Here is a 14,678-nt window from a genome sequence, read left to right on the forward strand (position 1 = left end):
CTTTTCATGAAGATGTCTTTTCATGAAGGCTCAGACCAGTGGCAGGGGGAGAGGAGTGAGAAGAGGGTAGGCTGAGGTAAGGGCCACATCCTGGAGAAATGCCCGGCCTCAGCCCTGTGGAGGAGCTAGCTCTGGAGGGCTGCAGGGAGGGGGTAGGCAGATAAAATGAGCCTTTTGGGCCCCTGGTGCTTCCATGGGGTGGTTGGGAAGGGGTTTATGTAGAGGTTACGTTGGGAAAATGAGTACATGCAGGGGGAAAAGGGATAGAAGGGTGATGCATGTCTGTGATGCATGGTTAATGTATTCACCAGCCAGTGTGGTGCTCCAGCACCTCTGTGTTCCCATGCTGAGTCCTGGTGGTTGTTCTGCTCTGGGTGTATGCCATCACTAACATGACACTTCAGTGCACTCTACAGAGCTGCTCTCTGTCCATCCTCATCGTCCTGTTTCCTTCGAGCCCGTGCCATATGCATCATTTGTGTTATCACCCATTTTACATGTGAGCCCAGAGAATCCTGGTCTGGAAGGGCTGACTTCTGCATGGTGGGCCAGACCCCCCAGGCCTCTTCTGTGGTGAGCCACGCTCCTTTGAGGAAACCGGTTCCAGAAATCAGCTGTGTGTGGCTAGCTAAGCCTTCAACATGAGTAGATTGGTCATCCTAGTGTAAAGCCTACTGTTTTTCAGGAATGGTGACCATATCCACACCAACTTCAGGGACATGTACCAACACTTGAGAAGCATGGGCTACTTTGTTGAAGTCCTCGGCTCCCCCTTCACGTGCTTCGATGCCAGTCAGTATGGTGAGTAGCCACAAGGTGCCTCCCTGCCCGCCCCCCCTGCCCCCTGGTTGTGTGTGTGTGTGTGTGTCTGTATCTGTGTATGGGGACAGTTTGAAAGATGAATCCCTATGTAAACAAGAGGCAGTGAGGGAGCAGGTGCAAGGCCTCCCAGTCCTTGCAGAGGCTGCAGTGAGGCTCTGAAGCAGAGTGACACATGTTCTTGTCTGGTGGTGATAGTAGTAACCTTCAGGTAAGATGGAACACTGGCAAACTAGGGACAAGGATATTTGTACATTTTTATTTATTTACTTTAAAGAAAAGAAACTAGTGCTGCATTTTGCTTTTTCTCCAGTGAGTGACATCTGTGTACCTGGGTGTCACTCACGAAAGAGGCTGGTGTCATTAGCAGGGGTCTGTGTTTTGGACCCTGGTCCTTTCTTTTTCACCCCCTTCCTGAAGGGTACGGGGGGCCACACAAAACACTAGAAGCTGGAGCTTGAGACATGGATACCAGCGAAATAGTGTTTTTCTGACCTGAGTCCTATGGTTCAGAGGCGCAGACTCACTGCCAGCATTCTGTCCCTCAGGAACTTTGCTCATGGTAGACAGCGAGGAAGAGTACTTCCCTGAGGAGGTCGCCAAGCTGCGGAGGGATGTGCACAATGGCCTTTCACTCATTGTCTTCAGTGATTGGTACAATACGTCTGTCATGAGAAAAGTCAAGTTTTACGATGAAAACACGAGGTACTGATGGGAGCTGGTATTTTATAAGAAATTTGGCTTTTTGGGAATTAAATTCTGTCTAGCAAGTACTTAAGAGGACTAGGGGTCCTTCAGTTGCCAGAAGCCAGTTCAGACGCTGGGCTGGTGCAGGCCCCTCTACCCCAGCAGTGATGTGGCTGAGTCGCTTGTAGAGTAAGCCAGGTGCTCCTTGATCCAGGTCCTGTCTTCCCTGTTGATCTTAGATACTTGAGTTTTAAATTTCTCCCATCTCTCTGTTGTTGAGTCTATACAGATTAAATGGATGAAAGGAACTGTTATTTAAAGGAACCTTCTGGTAGGTTGGTTATCAATCAAGAATTCCCAGTGTTTTATGAATATCATTATCATAATATATTTTGAGGTTTTTTTTCTTCAGACTCTGTGATTTCAACTTTAAAGACTTCTCATTTATTTTCACGTACCCTCTCGAGGTCTAAGCTGTGTGTTTATGTACACATGGTGTGTTGTGTGAAGTTAATGGAGCTTTGATTTATTCTGTACGCTGACTGAAGCATGTAGTTGTATTATCACTCAAACCCAAGTAGGTGTTTCAGCTGAAACCTTAGTGTGCACAGGCTGCATTCTGTCAGGAGACATTTAATTTCGTCATGAAGCCTGAGTGTGGGGGTGCTGTTTCAGCCCCTCACAACCCCGCACCCCTTGTTTCTCCCACAGGCAGTGGTGGATGCCGGACACCGGAGGGGCCAACGTCCCTGCCCTGAATGAGCTTCTGTCTGTCTGGAACATGGGGTTCAGCGATGGCCTGTATGAAGGGGATTTTACCTTAGCAAACCATGACAGTAAGGTTTTGTTTGTTCTTTATTAGGGCATGTTATATCAAGAGCAGAAGCTGTGTGTGTTTAAAGTCAGGATTTCAGAGAAATGGGGCCTGTACGCAGAAGCAGTCATGTCTTCAAAAAGCACACCTGTAGTAAAGCTGTTGTTTTATCCAGATTCTTAAAATGAGAATCTTTTCTGCAGGCATTCCTAATCTTCATGCCACCTGTCAGGTTCTTTATGTTCCTCCTCTGTGACCCTACAGAGCAAACCCCTTACGGATCCCTGATTTATAAAATTCTGTTTATGAAGTCACTTTGTGTGCCTCATTTAAGATGTTTCCTCACAGATGAGTTTTTGGTAACTCCTCTCTAGGATAATGTCTTGAGCATTATTGTTACCAACTGTGCTCATCCTCACTGGAAACTCTGACTTTGGAAGGCTGTTCAGAAACCTTACGTTAGTAGCACTTGTTAGCTTGAATTCTGAGGTGATTACTTGTTATTCAAGTGTGAACAGGAAGTAACAGCAACCTGTGTCTTAGAATTAAAAACAGTGTTGGAATTAAAAACTATCATGTATAAAAGACTGCATTTTAGGTGAATGAGTAGCTGTTGATAAAGTGCTGAGTGTCTCTGCGTTCTCGTAACTCTAAACAACTACTTTCTCTAGTGTATTATGCATCAGGGTGCAGCATTGCTAAATTTCCAGAAGATGGCATAGTGATAACACAGACTTTTAAAGACCAAGGTAAGGAATGCTATTTTGGTTTCTTTCCTTTTTTTATAAGCATTTCATTTGCATATAATTCACATCTATTTGAAAAAAAAATTGGGGGGGGGGACTCTTTGACTCTCTTAAGGTGTACAGTTCTATAATCCTTCATGTTCACTGAGTCTTGCAGGCATCACTGTTAACTGCGTTCAGAATATTTTCATCACCCCATGCCCTTTAGCAGCTTTGTTTTTCAAAAACTTACTGTAATATTATTTGTATGGTACCTGATTTAGGCAGAAGTTCTGGATGGTGGATCCGGGGACTGCAGAGATAGATAATTTGAGTATTTGTAGATATTGATCACTGCAAAATAGAATTCTTTCAGGAGAGCAGCTGTTGAATATTTCTAGATCTTTTTTTAAAGATTTTATTTACTTATTGAGAAAGAAAACGAGTAGTGGAAGGGACGGAGGGAGAGAGAGAAGCAGACTTCCTGCTGAGCAGGAATCCCTATTGTAGGACTTGATCCCAGGACCTGGGATCATGACCTGAGCCAAAGGCAGATGCTTAACTGACTGAGTTGCCCAGGTGCCCCCAATATTTGTATAGTTTTGTTTTGTTTTTTTACTACCTTCAACGTTGCTTGAAATTTGTTACTATTTATGAATTGTTCTGCTTCTGTGGTTGCCAGATCACTAAAATCTTAGAAAAATGTTGACCACGTTTTAAAGTTCCTAACTGTGTAAAGAATATTAATTATAGAGTCATCTCTTAAAATTCTCTTAAGAATATGAAGGAAAGTGGGGGTACTTGACTGGCTTAATTGGTAGAGCCATCTGACTCTTGATCTTGGGGTTGTGAGTTCGAGCTCCACATTGGGTGTAGAGATTACTTAAAATCCTTAAAAAAAAGAGAAAGCATTTGAAGGAAAGAAAGGTCCTCCCTTGCAGTTTTGCTTCTAATGAAGATTGCTGTTTTCTGTAATTGGAAGTTAGGGATAGTTTCTTTGGTTAAAAATAACAAAAAGACAGAATTTCTCTCACATCTGTTTGCATTTATAAAGTAGAATTTATTTTATTAAAATGAGTTTTTTCTCTTCATCAAGGCAAGGTCAGTCAATAAATAGATCTGTATTCATAAGGTTGTATTGTAACTTCAGGCACATCAGTGATTCAGTGTTCCAGTCACTAGGCACAGTTACCCATGGGCTAGTGATTCTTTCTGGAATCCGTTTGTACCAGGGCATCATGGTTTCTGATGCTTGTGTGCACAGTGGGTGAGAGTAGATGTCTCATCATCAGCTTGTCACTGCCTGGTTTTGAGGGGGAGAGGAATCACTGTAGATTTCAGGGATGCCTGTTTTGCTCTTCTGGTGAAAATAAAAAGTAGTTACCTTGAAATCCTTTCTAAGGGGCTTTTTATTTCCAAATAGCCTTTACGTTGAATAATCTTTTGGGTACAAAATAGGAATTTGAAAATCTGGGTTATGCTGGATCAGAAGGGACCCTATTTGTCAGACACAAATCTCTAACAAAGCATGAGGCCACGTGGCAGCACCGTGCGTGCTTGCCCCGTTTCATCTGTTATTGCTCTCTGTCTTTCCCTCCAACAAAGAGAATCTTGTTTTCTTTCTTTCTTTTCTTTTCTTTTCTTTCTTTTTTTTTTTTTTTTTTTTTGAGAATCTTGTTTTCTTTTCCACTTTGTTCCTAGTGGGATTATCCAGAGTGAGCAGGAAAGGCCATGTGTTTATAGCCACGGACATTTTAGATATTTTAGATGTTACCAATACAGTAAACACCATGCTGAAAATGTGCGTCATCTCCAGCATAGAGGATGGCTTTTGCTTCAGGGCTAGACTCTTAGATTATATGGTGATATTATTGGCAGTTGCTGTCCCTGGTATTTATGCATTTTTGACCTCTTGATTCATTTAACATTGTAAACTGTATCCTCCGGGCAGATAAGAACGCTCTGCCACTGGGACATTTGTAATTGTGAGACAAATGTAACAAGTGTTTTAAATCTAAACTTAAAGTATGTGGGCATATGTTTTAAAAATTAGTTATATTTTTCCTTTTATTAAATTTTTAAAAAAATATTTTATTTGAGAAAGAAAACAAGTGGTGGGGAGGACAGAGGTAGAGGGAGAAGCAGACTCCCTGCTGAGCAGCATGATCCCCAGAGTCATGACCTGAGCCAAAGGCAGATGCTTATTAACCAACTGGGCCACCTGGGAGTCCCTTGTCCTGGCTTTTAAAACCTAGTATATGTAACGAGCCCACAAAGATACCTGTGTGTACTGAGAGCTGCCTGGCTGGCTGCTCTTTGTGAATGCAGCCCCAAGACCAAAGCCTTTCAGCAGAATCAGAAAGAACATGCATGTGTGTTTTTAGGATTAAAAATACTTTGTGAAAATGTAAAGAGGATGGTATGGGAATGTGTATAGACAGGTGAGTTTTGCTAAAACCCAAATTAATGGCGTTTTCCTATTGTAAAAGTTTGCACTGTTGTGATTGAATATTAGATTTTGCTGTGATTCCCCCCCCCCCCCCCCCGCCCCGCCCCGGTCATGTGGACTAAATGTCAAGTAGCAATTGGAAAATCATTTCATTCCTCAACAAAAAAAGTAACTCATCCTTCGACATTTTTGTTTTTGTTGTGATGTTATTTCAGGATTGGAGGTTTTAAAGCAGGAAACTGCAGTTGTTGAAAACGTGCCCATTTTGGGACTGTATCAGATTCCAGTTGAGGGCGGAGGCCGGATTGTGCTATACGGAGACTCCAATTGTTTGGACGACAGTCACCGACAGAAGGGTGAGGATTGGTGGCGTGGCTGAAAAGCAGCTGGGCTTCCTGACTGCGATGTACAAATCCTTGATCCCCCTTGTCCCTGAAAAGGCACTGGTAAGGTGCTGGATGGTAAAGGCACATGCCAGTGAGCTCCAGGTGCTATCTGGCAAGTGTCAGCTGCTTTGGTCGCACGGCACGTTGACTAGGTATGTAAGTCTAGACACACTGAATAAGCCAAACAAAACTGGGCACATAGGCTGTGCTGCCTTCCCTCTGAGCCATCGTCCTCAGGCGGGCAGATGCCAGGACTGTTGCCTTTGGTGGACAGGCTCCCCGCCTGGCTCTGTCCACCTCCGCTTCCCCCTCTGGAGTCTATACATCCCAGGCGCTGCTGTGGTCAAGGGCCCGTCTTCTAGATTGGACCCACTCTTCCTGGAGGACCAGCACCTGGCTTTTCTCCCAGACTTGGGGATTTGGCTGTTGTGAGCCTTCATTAGTGGGGGCGTTTGATATTGTCGGGTGTGGGAGAACTAGCGAAGGTTTGGGGGATTGGTCCTTGGCATTCCTCCACTGTTTTAGTATCTCAGTGTCAGATTCAGGGTTTTGAGCCTGTTTATTTCTCTCATTTTGTGAAGGAGGAAATGGGATGTGGAAGTGTTGCATATTTAGGTCTAGTGAGGTGATGACACAGCCAAGTCTAAAGTTTTGTGGGCTCCCTGGAGGATGGGACTGGGGAGGGGGGCAGAAGCCTCACGTTAGCCACTGGAGTGTGAGCTGGGAGCTATGTGCCTCTCTCTGAGTGAAGTTGAGCTTGACTGAATTCCTAGTGTTTTGTGTAATATGATTGGTCTTTTTTAAAAGGTTAAAGTCACAGTTGAAAGAAGATTAATGTTTTATTTCCATAGAGATTTTCTTTTAAGACTGGAGATCTCCTGGTAAGAGTCTTTATTAAAATTTTAAATGCCTGAGAGGACTGTCCTGGTTCTGAATTTTCCAGTGGTAGTGATGCACATGCACTTAGCTTCATGCACATAGCTGGAGTGCCCTTGAGAGAGCGAAGTGCTTGCTGCTGTCTTATGTTGGGGGGGCCTGTCCAGTCCCACTGGTGACAGTGGGGCTGTGGTGGCAGACACAGGCAGATCCCTGCGCGGGTGGTGGGCCCGGATTTACAGACACAGCAGCGTCTCGGTCTCCTGACAAGAGAACCTCCTGTGTGGGTCTGCGATGAGGGCTGTCAGCCATAGCCCAGCGCTTAGGCTCCCTGCCATGTCCCTCAGAATGACTGACCGTTTCCTGTTGCCGTATGTTGTATGGGGGGCCCACTGGCCCAAATTACTAGACTCTGCACTTGTGTGGAACTCGAACTCCCCTCCCAGTGGCGTGCACACTGGGGTCCTGGCTCTGCCCTTGAAGTATAGATCCAGATCCTTCCCCTAGGACAGTCTCTGGGAATTAGCAGAAGCTTTGGTGCCCATTCTCTGAGCGATTCTTTGCTCAGTGGGTGTCATGTGGTCTGGCCACCCCTGAGTGGTCTCTGTTCTGGCCTCCTCGTGAGGGGCCCCAGAGCCAGATGGTGCTCAGGCAGCCCGTCCACCCCAGTGCTCGGTGGCACTGACCCACCTGAGCCCTGGGGCTGGGAGTGAAGCCCCAGTCAGGTCTTGTCGATCAAGCTGGTCTTTGTGGGCTGGGGTTGACCCCAGAGGATGTGTGCTTCTCAAGAATAGGTGATCTTTTCACCTCCCATTTCCCCTCATTGGGGGGCTTTTATTTTCCTATAAGGATTCCTTAAAATCACACTGATCCCTAAACAGCATACCCATTGAACCCACAGACTGCTTTTGGCTCTTGGATGCACTTCTTCAGTACACGTCATATGGAGTGACCCCTCCCAGCCTCAGTCACTCCGGGAACCGCCAGCGCCCTCCCAGCGGAGCTGGCTCGGCCACTCCAGAGAGGATGGAAGGTGAGTGAGCATGGCAGGTGGGCGGCTGGCTGCTTCAGGAGGCCGTCATGCTTGTTGGTCAAGCTCCAGACTGTTTGCTCACAGGCAGGCTGTCCTGGGGAATAGAGAGGAGGCATACTCTGAGGTCCTCACCCTGCCCTGGGTTAGCATGTATTGTCCTCTCTCACAGATGGAGCCCTGGCCCGTGTGGGTCTGGGAAGAAGGGCCAGTGTTTCTGAGCACTCACCAGGTGCCAAGCACATGGATCACCTCCTCAGGGCCTCTTAGAACTCGGGAACATAGATACTGTTCTTTCCAGTTCACAGGCGAAGAGACAGGAATTGAGAGGTGTAACTGGTCAAGGTCACCGGGTGGTGACCCCTGCGGCCTTGCCCTCAGTGTGTCAGACAGTGTTCAGGTCCTCACCACCAGGCCCACCAGAGGCCTAGTGTGAGCCGTACGTACAATTCTGAATACACAAACAATTCTAAGTTTTCCCGTGGCCACGTTAAAAAAATAAAGTGAAACAGGTAAAATTCATTTTTAGTAAAATTCTTGGGCCCAGTACACCAAATTATTGTTTAAAGATGAGACACTCAACCCATTTCAGTCGCTCAGTAGCCAGCCACAATGGCTACAGTACTAGACAGCACCGGTCTGAGAAATTAAAGGAATTTTGAAATTTGAAAATGTACATTTTGTTTTGTTTTGTTTTGTTTTGTTTTGTTTTGTTTTGTTTTGGCTGAGAGTAAATATACCAAAAGAGAAAGATTTTCTTTATGAAGCACATCTACAGCTTAGATTCCTTGAGCATAGCCTTGTGTGTGGAAATGTGGTCAGTAAAGGTCACCTGGCCCCTGCCATGTGTATGGCGTGACCACTTTAAAGGCAGTGGCCCTTCTGCTCTGTTCCCTCGCTGTGAGCAGTGAGCACGCATCACCTGGGGCACCAGGGAGCCAGGGTAACAGGGCGCCGGGCTGGCCTCTTGACAGGAAAGCAGACAGGCTAGGGCACCTGGGCTATCTCCTCGCATCTTCCTAACAACCGTGGTTTTGTGTCACCCATGCTGCTGCCGCCCCAGGAAACCACCTGCACCGGTACTCCAAGGTCCTGGAGGCGCGTTTGGGAGGCCCAGAGCCACGGGCTCTGCCGGCCTGTCCGCACCTGTCGTGGGCCAAGCCACAGCCTTTAAACGAGACGGCTCCCAGGTTAGTGCCTTACTGTGCTTTTCCACTCCTTCTGCAGGGCTTGTGATTCATTACTCTTTTTTTTATAAGAGAGAATGGAATTTTACTGACATCATTAGTAAATCCTCAGATCTTTCGGCTTGTCATTTTGTGATGTTATTTAAATTGGTGAGCCCCCATATCGACCTTTAGAATTACGCTCCCTGGCGGTGTCCTGCCTGAAGAAGTGCTTTGGGGAGTGAGCACTTTGTTAGGTTTGGTTGATTCTTGCTTCAGAAGCTGAGATCTCTGACTCCTCTGGTTTGGAGTTCAAGAGTCGAGTGTGCCCTGTTTGTGATGTGGATTTTGAAACGCTGACAGGTTCTTCTGTCAGCCCAGGGGGCTGGGACTGCTCAGAGCAGGTGTGTGTTCCCGCTCGTGGCCTGGCCACACTGGTTCCTGTGTTTCTTTTCCCCCTCATTCCTTCTCCCTGTTTCTGGCAGGAAGAATGGGGGTTGGTCCCGATTTGGGGTCCTGGCATAGTGAGGCAGGGGCCTGTGTCCCGGGCCAGTTTGGGGGCTGCTCCCCGCCTTTCCTTTGGGCGGTGGTGCAGGAAGCTGCGCCGCTCACTGGCAGCACACCTCACACCCTGGCCAGTGGGGCTCCCCACCAGGCTGCCCACTTAGCTTGGGTCCAGGTGTGTCCAGGCACAGGGGGTGGCAGGGGACAGAGGGCCACTGTCTGTGCTGTGAGCCACCGAGAGGAGGATGCCTACCTGTCATGGATAGAGCACTCCACACACCACTCCACTCAGACAGGTCTGTCCTCTTCAGAACATGCTTGGCAGAAGACAGTGGGATTGTAAAGTCCTCACGTTGTCTTCTCATCAACTGTTTATTCTTGCTACTTTAATTACAGAGTATTTTTCCATTCTAGTTAGCATCCCATCATTTAAAAATTTCTGTTAAGATGCCATTTTTACATCCCATTTATTCGTAACCTGCCATTATCATCACATTAGACCAGCCTCTAGTTCCAGCTGTGGTCAGCAGTTCCTGGTGGGTGGCAGTCAGTGTCGTCCTCTCCCCCCACCCCCCCACCCCCCAGTGCTGTTCGGGACTCAGAAGCAGAGAAGGCCGTCCTTGGTCTGTACTCGAGTCCACATTCATAATCCGACACTAGCCAGCTGTCAGGGACGGCGTGCAACGCCTGAGGTCTGGTGTCTGCCAGCACTCTGGGGGATTGCTTCTTTTTTTTTTTTTTAATTTTTTATTTATTTATGATAGGCACACAGTGAGAGAGAGAGAGGCAGAGACACAGGCAGAGGGAGAAGCAGGCTCCATGCACCGGGAGCCTGACGTGGGATTCGATCCCGGGTCTCCAGGATCGCGCCCTGGGCCAAAGGCAGGCGCCAAACCGCTGCGCCACCCAGGGATCCCTGGGGGATTGCTTCTTAACATGCCTGCCAGGCTCCCCCTTACCTCACACTGAAAATTACTTTCAGTACCCGGGACCTACACCTGGATCTCGATTCTGCGGCCCCAGACGGCCCCTGTAAGGCCCAGTGTCCCACCGTCCAGTGCTGAGCTCCATTTCTGTCCATCTCTGAAATGATCCTTCTCCATTTTGTTGTTGAGCATCAGGTGACCTTACTTATGACAGTGGCAGGAATGTCACACCCGAGAGGAACCTCAGGGGCAAGGTGACCCCTCTGTCCTTCCACTGGAGCATCATGAACTTCTCAGACTACTGCGCTATGTGCTGTTTGCACGATTGTTCAATTAGAAAGTGCCATCGCCAGATAATTAAATTCTGGAGTATGATCTCCCCGTCAGAGTGAGAGCACAGCCCGCCCCCCCCCCCCCCGCCCCTCTGCTGAGCTGCAGGGTCATAAGCTTACCTTGGCATTTAGCATCGATTCCATAACATACCCTTGTCAGTTTAATTTTCAGATGATGAAACCTGAAACGTAAAGTTAGACCCTGTGAGGCAGGACCAGTGGTCGTGCTCACCAGCATTTTCCATGTAGCTCCCAAGCTGCAAGAAGGGAGAGTAGTTTCTGTCCTGCATAGGAAGCCCTTTCCCAGACCCTGTGTCGCCCGGTGCCCTTTTCCCCAGGTGCCCAGAGAACAAAGTGTCTTTGCCTTCATTTGGCCGAAGTACAAGACAAGCCAGCTGCTTCCAGAAGAATAAGATGCAGAAAAATGGGGAGTTCATGATCAGCAGACACACTTTATTCCCTTGCCCTGCGTTGGCCATAGCAGTCTTCAGACTCCTCTTTGTGTTCTGCTCTAATCCAGGTGCCCCCCAGGCTGTCTGCTGCTCTGTGCAGTGTGTCAGCCTCTCTGTCCTTCAGGTGTGATCCTGAAAAGTTGTTCAGATCTCAGAATCAGGAACAAGAGCAGTGCTACTACCATAGGAGTCCAGCATGATTACCCAGCGAGCAGCCAGGTTTCCTTTCTTCTCTCTCTGGCCCGTGGTTTGCTTCTCTCCACAGCTCCACTATTATGTGTCTGCCTCTTGGCCTTTTGTGGTGGTGTCCTTGAGGACAGAGAGGGTGTCTGGTTCCTGGCACACGCAGAGCCTCCTGTGCCACACTGGCCGCCATTCATCAGAGAGCAAGCCCCACCAGCCGTGGTGCCTCATGGCGGAGACGTCCACACACCTTCCCATCAGCCCCAGGTTCCCTGAGCCCTGGCTTCGGCTACTGTCCTCAAGCTCTTTTCAGAGGTTCATGTGTGGTTTCCTCTCCCACAGCTTGGTGGTGTCCAGCTTAAGCAGAAGCAGGACACCTCTTTGGGGCCTGTTAGGAACCCAGCAGAATTGACCCCTACTCAGAATACTAAAATCTCCTGCAAATGGACTTGATTTAACATTTCTGTCTTGGGACCCAGAAGTTGTCACAAGCATTGCTAAGCAGTTGAGCTTAGGTGTGGGTGTCAGTGGGATATCATTTCACCTTTCTCTTTAAATCACATTTTATTTCTTAGGTATTGCCTAAGCATCACAGGCGGTATAATTACTTATTTTTATTTTGTTCTAATCCATTTTCATGAAGTAATCTTTGGAAACACCAGAAGCTGCTCTCCATCGACCTGGACAAAGTGGTATTACCCAATTTCCGATCGAACCGCCCTCAAGTGAGACCGTTGTCTCCCGGAGAGAGCAGTGCCTGGGACATTCCTGGAGGTCAGTTCTTAGGTGCTTCATGGTGCTAGATCCGGCTCTGGTTTGTTTGTACCTCCCCAACCCCCACAGCATGGGCCAGAGGCGCCTATGTCCACCTTCCTGGGAGCATCTGATCCAGGCTTTCTTTGTGGTACAGATCAACCAGGCCAGAAGTGGACCTAAAAGATTAACACACCATGCTCCCTTCAGAACATTCTACCTTGATTTTCAAATTTGAATTTCTGTCATGATAGCTAGGTGTTAAAATTCTTTGAGTAGAGTAATTTGTAACTTGCACACTTCTGTCCTAAGTTCTGCAAGCAAATGTGTATTCATCCTAGGGAACATCTGTCATCTGCGGTTTGGGTCCCAGTCAGTGGTTGAGCTGCCCGGGCCCCTAAACCTTCAGCCCAGAGGTCCCCACTGATTCCTTGTTCTGGCCCACCTGGGATGGGACTTCCCTAGGCTGGGATGTGGGTTTATGCTCCTCCACTGATCTGATTGTGTCCACTCCATGGGCAGTGGCTTTCGGCCTGACTAGACCATTAGCACAGGTTCTCCTGTACCTGGAGTGACTGGTATCCAGGTTAGGTGTTCAACAGGGCATGGGCAGTACTTTCTGGGGATCCTTGTGCTCTTCCAAGAGGTTATAGCCTCCTGGGATTGCTGGTTCCAGGAACTGGTGCCATGGCCCGTGTGCTCCAGCCCTGGGAACTTTTTAACTGTGGTGCCAAACTCCTAAGGGCCTTGCCTGCAGTCATGGGGCATACCGATGATGGTTATTTCTGGAACCCCAGCATGGCTCAATTGCAGAGTCATACTGACAAACCAGGGTCTTCCAGTCATCACTCTTGACTTCTGACCACATGTCCCATTTGCGGAAGGCTTTCCCAGAAGGGGCAGGGGCATGGCCAGCCGTCCTTACTCCCAGCCTGGCCTGCCTCCCTCATCCTCCCACTCAGCTCCTCTGACACCAGCACCTCTTCTCCTTCCCGGTGTCCAGGCTCATCCATGCACCCCCATTGTGGGTTGTCTGTGACAGAAGAAAGGCCAGTCACAGGCTCAGTCCGAGTTGGGTATAGGGAGTAGTAGAAGGAGCAAAAACCTCACCTCCAGACACCCTGCCCATCCCACCCCGGAAGCTGCTAATCTGAGAATCTCTCTTTTGCTAATGGCCTGGGTCACTTCACCTGAAGTTTTGAAATTGTTTGCCCTGTGAGCCCAGCTGAAATTACTTAACATTTTGTTTCTGACAAGTCTGCCTCCGAGGCAGAGGCTGTGGCCCAACAGCTCTGGTGCCACTGACCATTTATGCTGTGCTCTTGCAGGGATCATGCCTGGCCGCTACAACCAGGAGGTGGGCCAGACCATCCCTGTGTTTGCCTTCCTGGGAGCCATGGTGGTCCTGGCCTTCTTTGTGGTACAAATCAACAAGGCCAGAAGCAGGCCGAAGCGCAGGAAGCCCAGGGTGAAGCGCCCCCAGCTCATGCAGCAGATTCACCCACCAAAGACCCCTTCTGTGTGACACCAGACCAGCTGACCTTGAGAGCCAAAGAGAGCCTTCGAGGACCTAAACCAGCAGGCAGCACTTGCGGTTTCCAGGGGCAGCCCGTCAGAAAGCGATCATGGCTCCAGCTGCAGTGTCCTAGCGTCTGTCCGTGGGCGTCCTGGGTGCCACACACAAGGGCATCATCCGGCAGTGGGGGCCTGTGGGAGGGGCTCGCGGGGCAGCCTCCAGGGTCACCTCTGTAGCCACTGCACGCACCAACTAAGGTCTGTGGCAGGCTGGCTGGGGGCTCCCGACCCGAGGGGCGGGTGCTTTACACATGCTGAAGTTCTGACCAAGCTGAACTGTGCTTGTCAAAGGCTATTTTCTATATTTATTGTTGGGAAAAGTCACTTTAAAGACTTGTGCTATTTGGAAGCAAAGCTATTTTTTTTGTCAGTGGAATGCGGTTTTTTACTATGACATCATAAGGAACAACACAGATTCCGTGGTCTCCTTTTTGGTAAAAGGACAGACTGAGATTTGAAGGAAACTTGCACAGATCTGTGAAACATAGACCTTCGCTTTATTTTTATAAGTATCAACTGCCATCATGTTTTGTAATTTGGGGTCTTGATTTCACCATTGTCGGTGAAGAAAATTTTCAATAAATATGCATTACCTGTATGAAGCTGAAAAGAAGGATATAACAGGCTCTTCTTCCACCTGCCCCACTTCTCCCTGAGGACCGCCTGGAACGGGTTCCCAGTCAGCCTGCTGGGGTGAGGGTGCAGGGATAGTTTGAGCTATAATTCACATACTGTGAGATTCTCTGACGTGTCCAATTCACTGATTTTTAGTACATTCACAGGGTTGTGTAGCCATCACCCCTGTGAATCCAGGACATTTCATCACCCCCACAAGAAATTGTTCTCATTAAGAAATCAACCTCTATTTCTTCCGTCCCAGCCACGGCAACCCCTCCTGTGCTGTCTCTCCAGACGTACCTGTCCCGAGCATTCCATGCGTGTGTTATCACATGATACATGGTCCATTGTTTCCCCTTAGCACGTTTCCAAGACGTACTCAT

At 48.3% G+C, this 14,678-nt stretch overlaps 1 protein-coding gene and 1 long non-coding RNA gene across 6 annotated transcripts in view; one reads left to right on the top strand and one right to left on the bottom strand.

Annotated features, from left to right (window-relative positions):
• Positions 1 to 14,287, top strand: part of MBTPS1 (membrane bound transcription factor peptidase, site 1) — a 52,890-nt gene extending 38,603 nt beyond the window's left edge. For all 4 annotated transcript variants that reach the window (XM_038538160.1, XM_038538162.1, XM_038538161.1 and 1 more), the window contains 9 exons: positions 686 to 801; positions 1,368 to 1,524; positions 2,218 to 2,342; positions 2,992 to 3,069; positions 5,710 to 5,850; positions 7,658 to 7,789; positions 8,850 to 8,976; positions 11,993 to 12,123; positions 13,431 to 14,287. In XM_038538160.1, coding sequence (XP_038394088.1) covers positions 686 to 801; positions 1,368 to 1,524; positions 2,218 to 2,342; positions 2,992 to 3,069; positions 5,710 to 5,850; positions 7,658 to 7,789; positions 8,850 to 8,976; positions 11,993 to 12,123; positions 13,431 to 13,627 — 1,204 coding nt within the window. In that variant the 3' untranslated portion in view covers positions 13,628 to 14,287. The remainder of the gene's footprint in view (positions 1 to 685; positions 802 to 1,367; positions 1,525 to 2,217; positions 2,343 to 2,991; positions 3,070 to 5,709; positions 5,851 to 7,657; positions 7,790 to 8,849; positions 8,977 to 11,992; positions 12,124 to 13,430) is intronic.
• Positions 1,065 to 14,618, bottom strand: LOC111096015. Of its 2 annotated transcripts, none has more exons than XR_005359998.1 (5): positions 14,596 to 14,618; positions 14,271 to 14,365; positions 10,835 to 10,896; positions 3,321 to 3,399; positions 1,065 to 1,787 (listed from the first exon to the last, which is right to left on the bottom strand). It is a non-coding gene; the product is annotated as an uncharacterized LOC111096015 (long non-coding RNA). The 2 variants fall into 2 exon arrangements; XR_005359997.1 differs by lacking the exon at positions 14,596 to 14,618 and adding an exon at positions 14,538 to 14,591.
• Positions 14,619 to 14,678: the final 60 nt, after the last annotated feature.

This window comes from Canis lupus, chromosome 5 (genome assembly GCF_011100685.1).
Source record: "Canis lupus familiaris isolate Mischka breed German Shepherd chromosome 5, alternate assembly UU_Cfam_GSD_1.0, whole genome shotgun sequence".
NCBI classification, from domain to species: domain Eukaryota; kingdom Metazoa; phylum Chordata; class Mammalia; order Carnivora; family Canidae; genus Canis; species Canis lupus.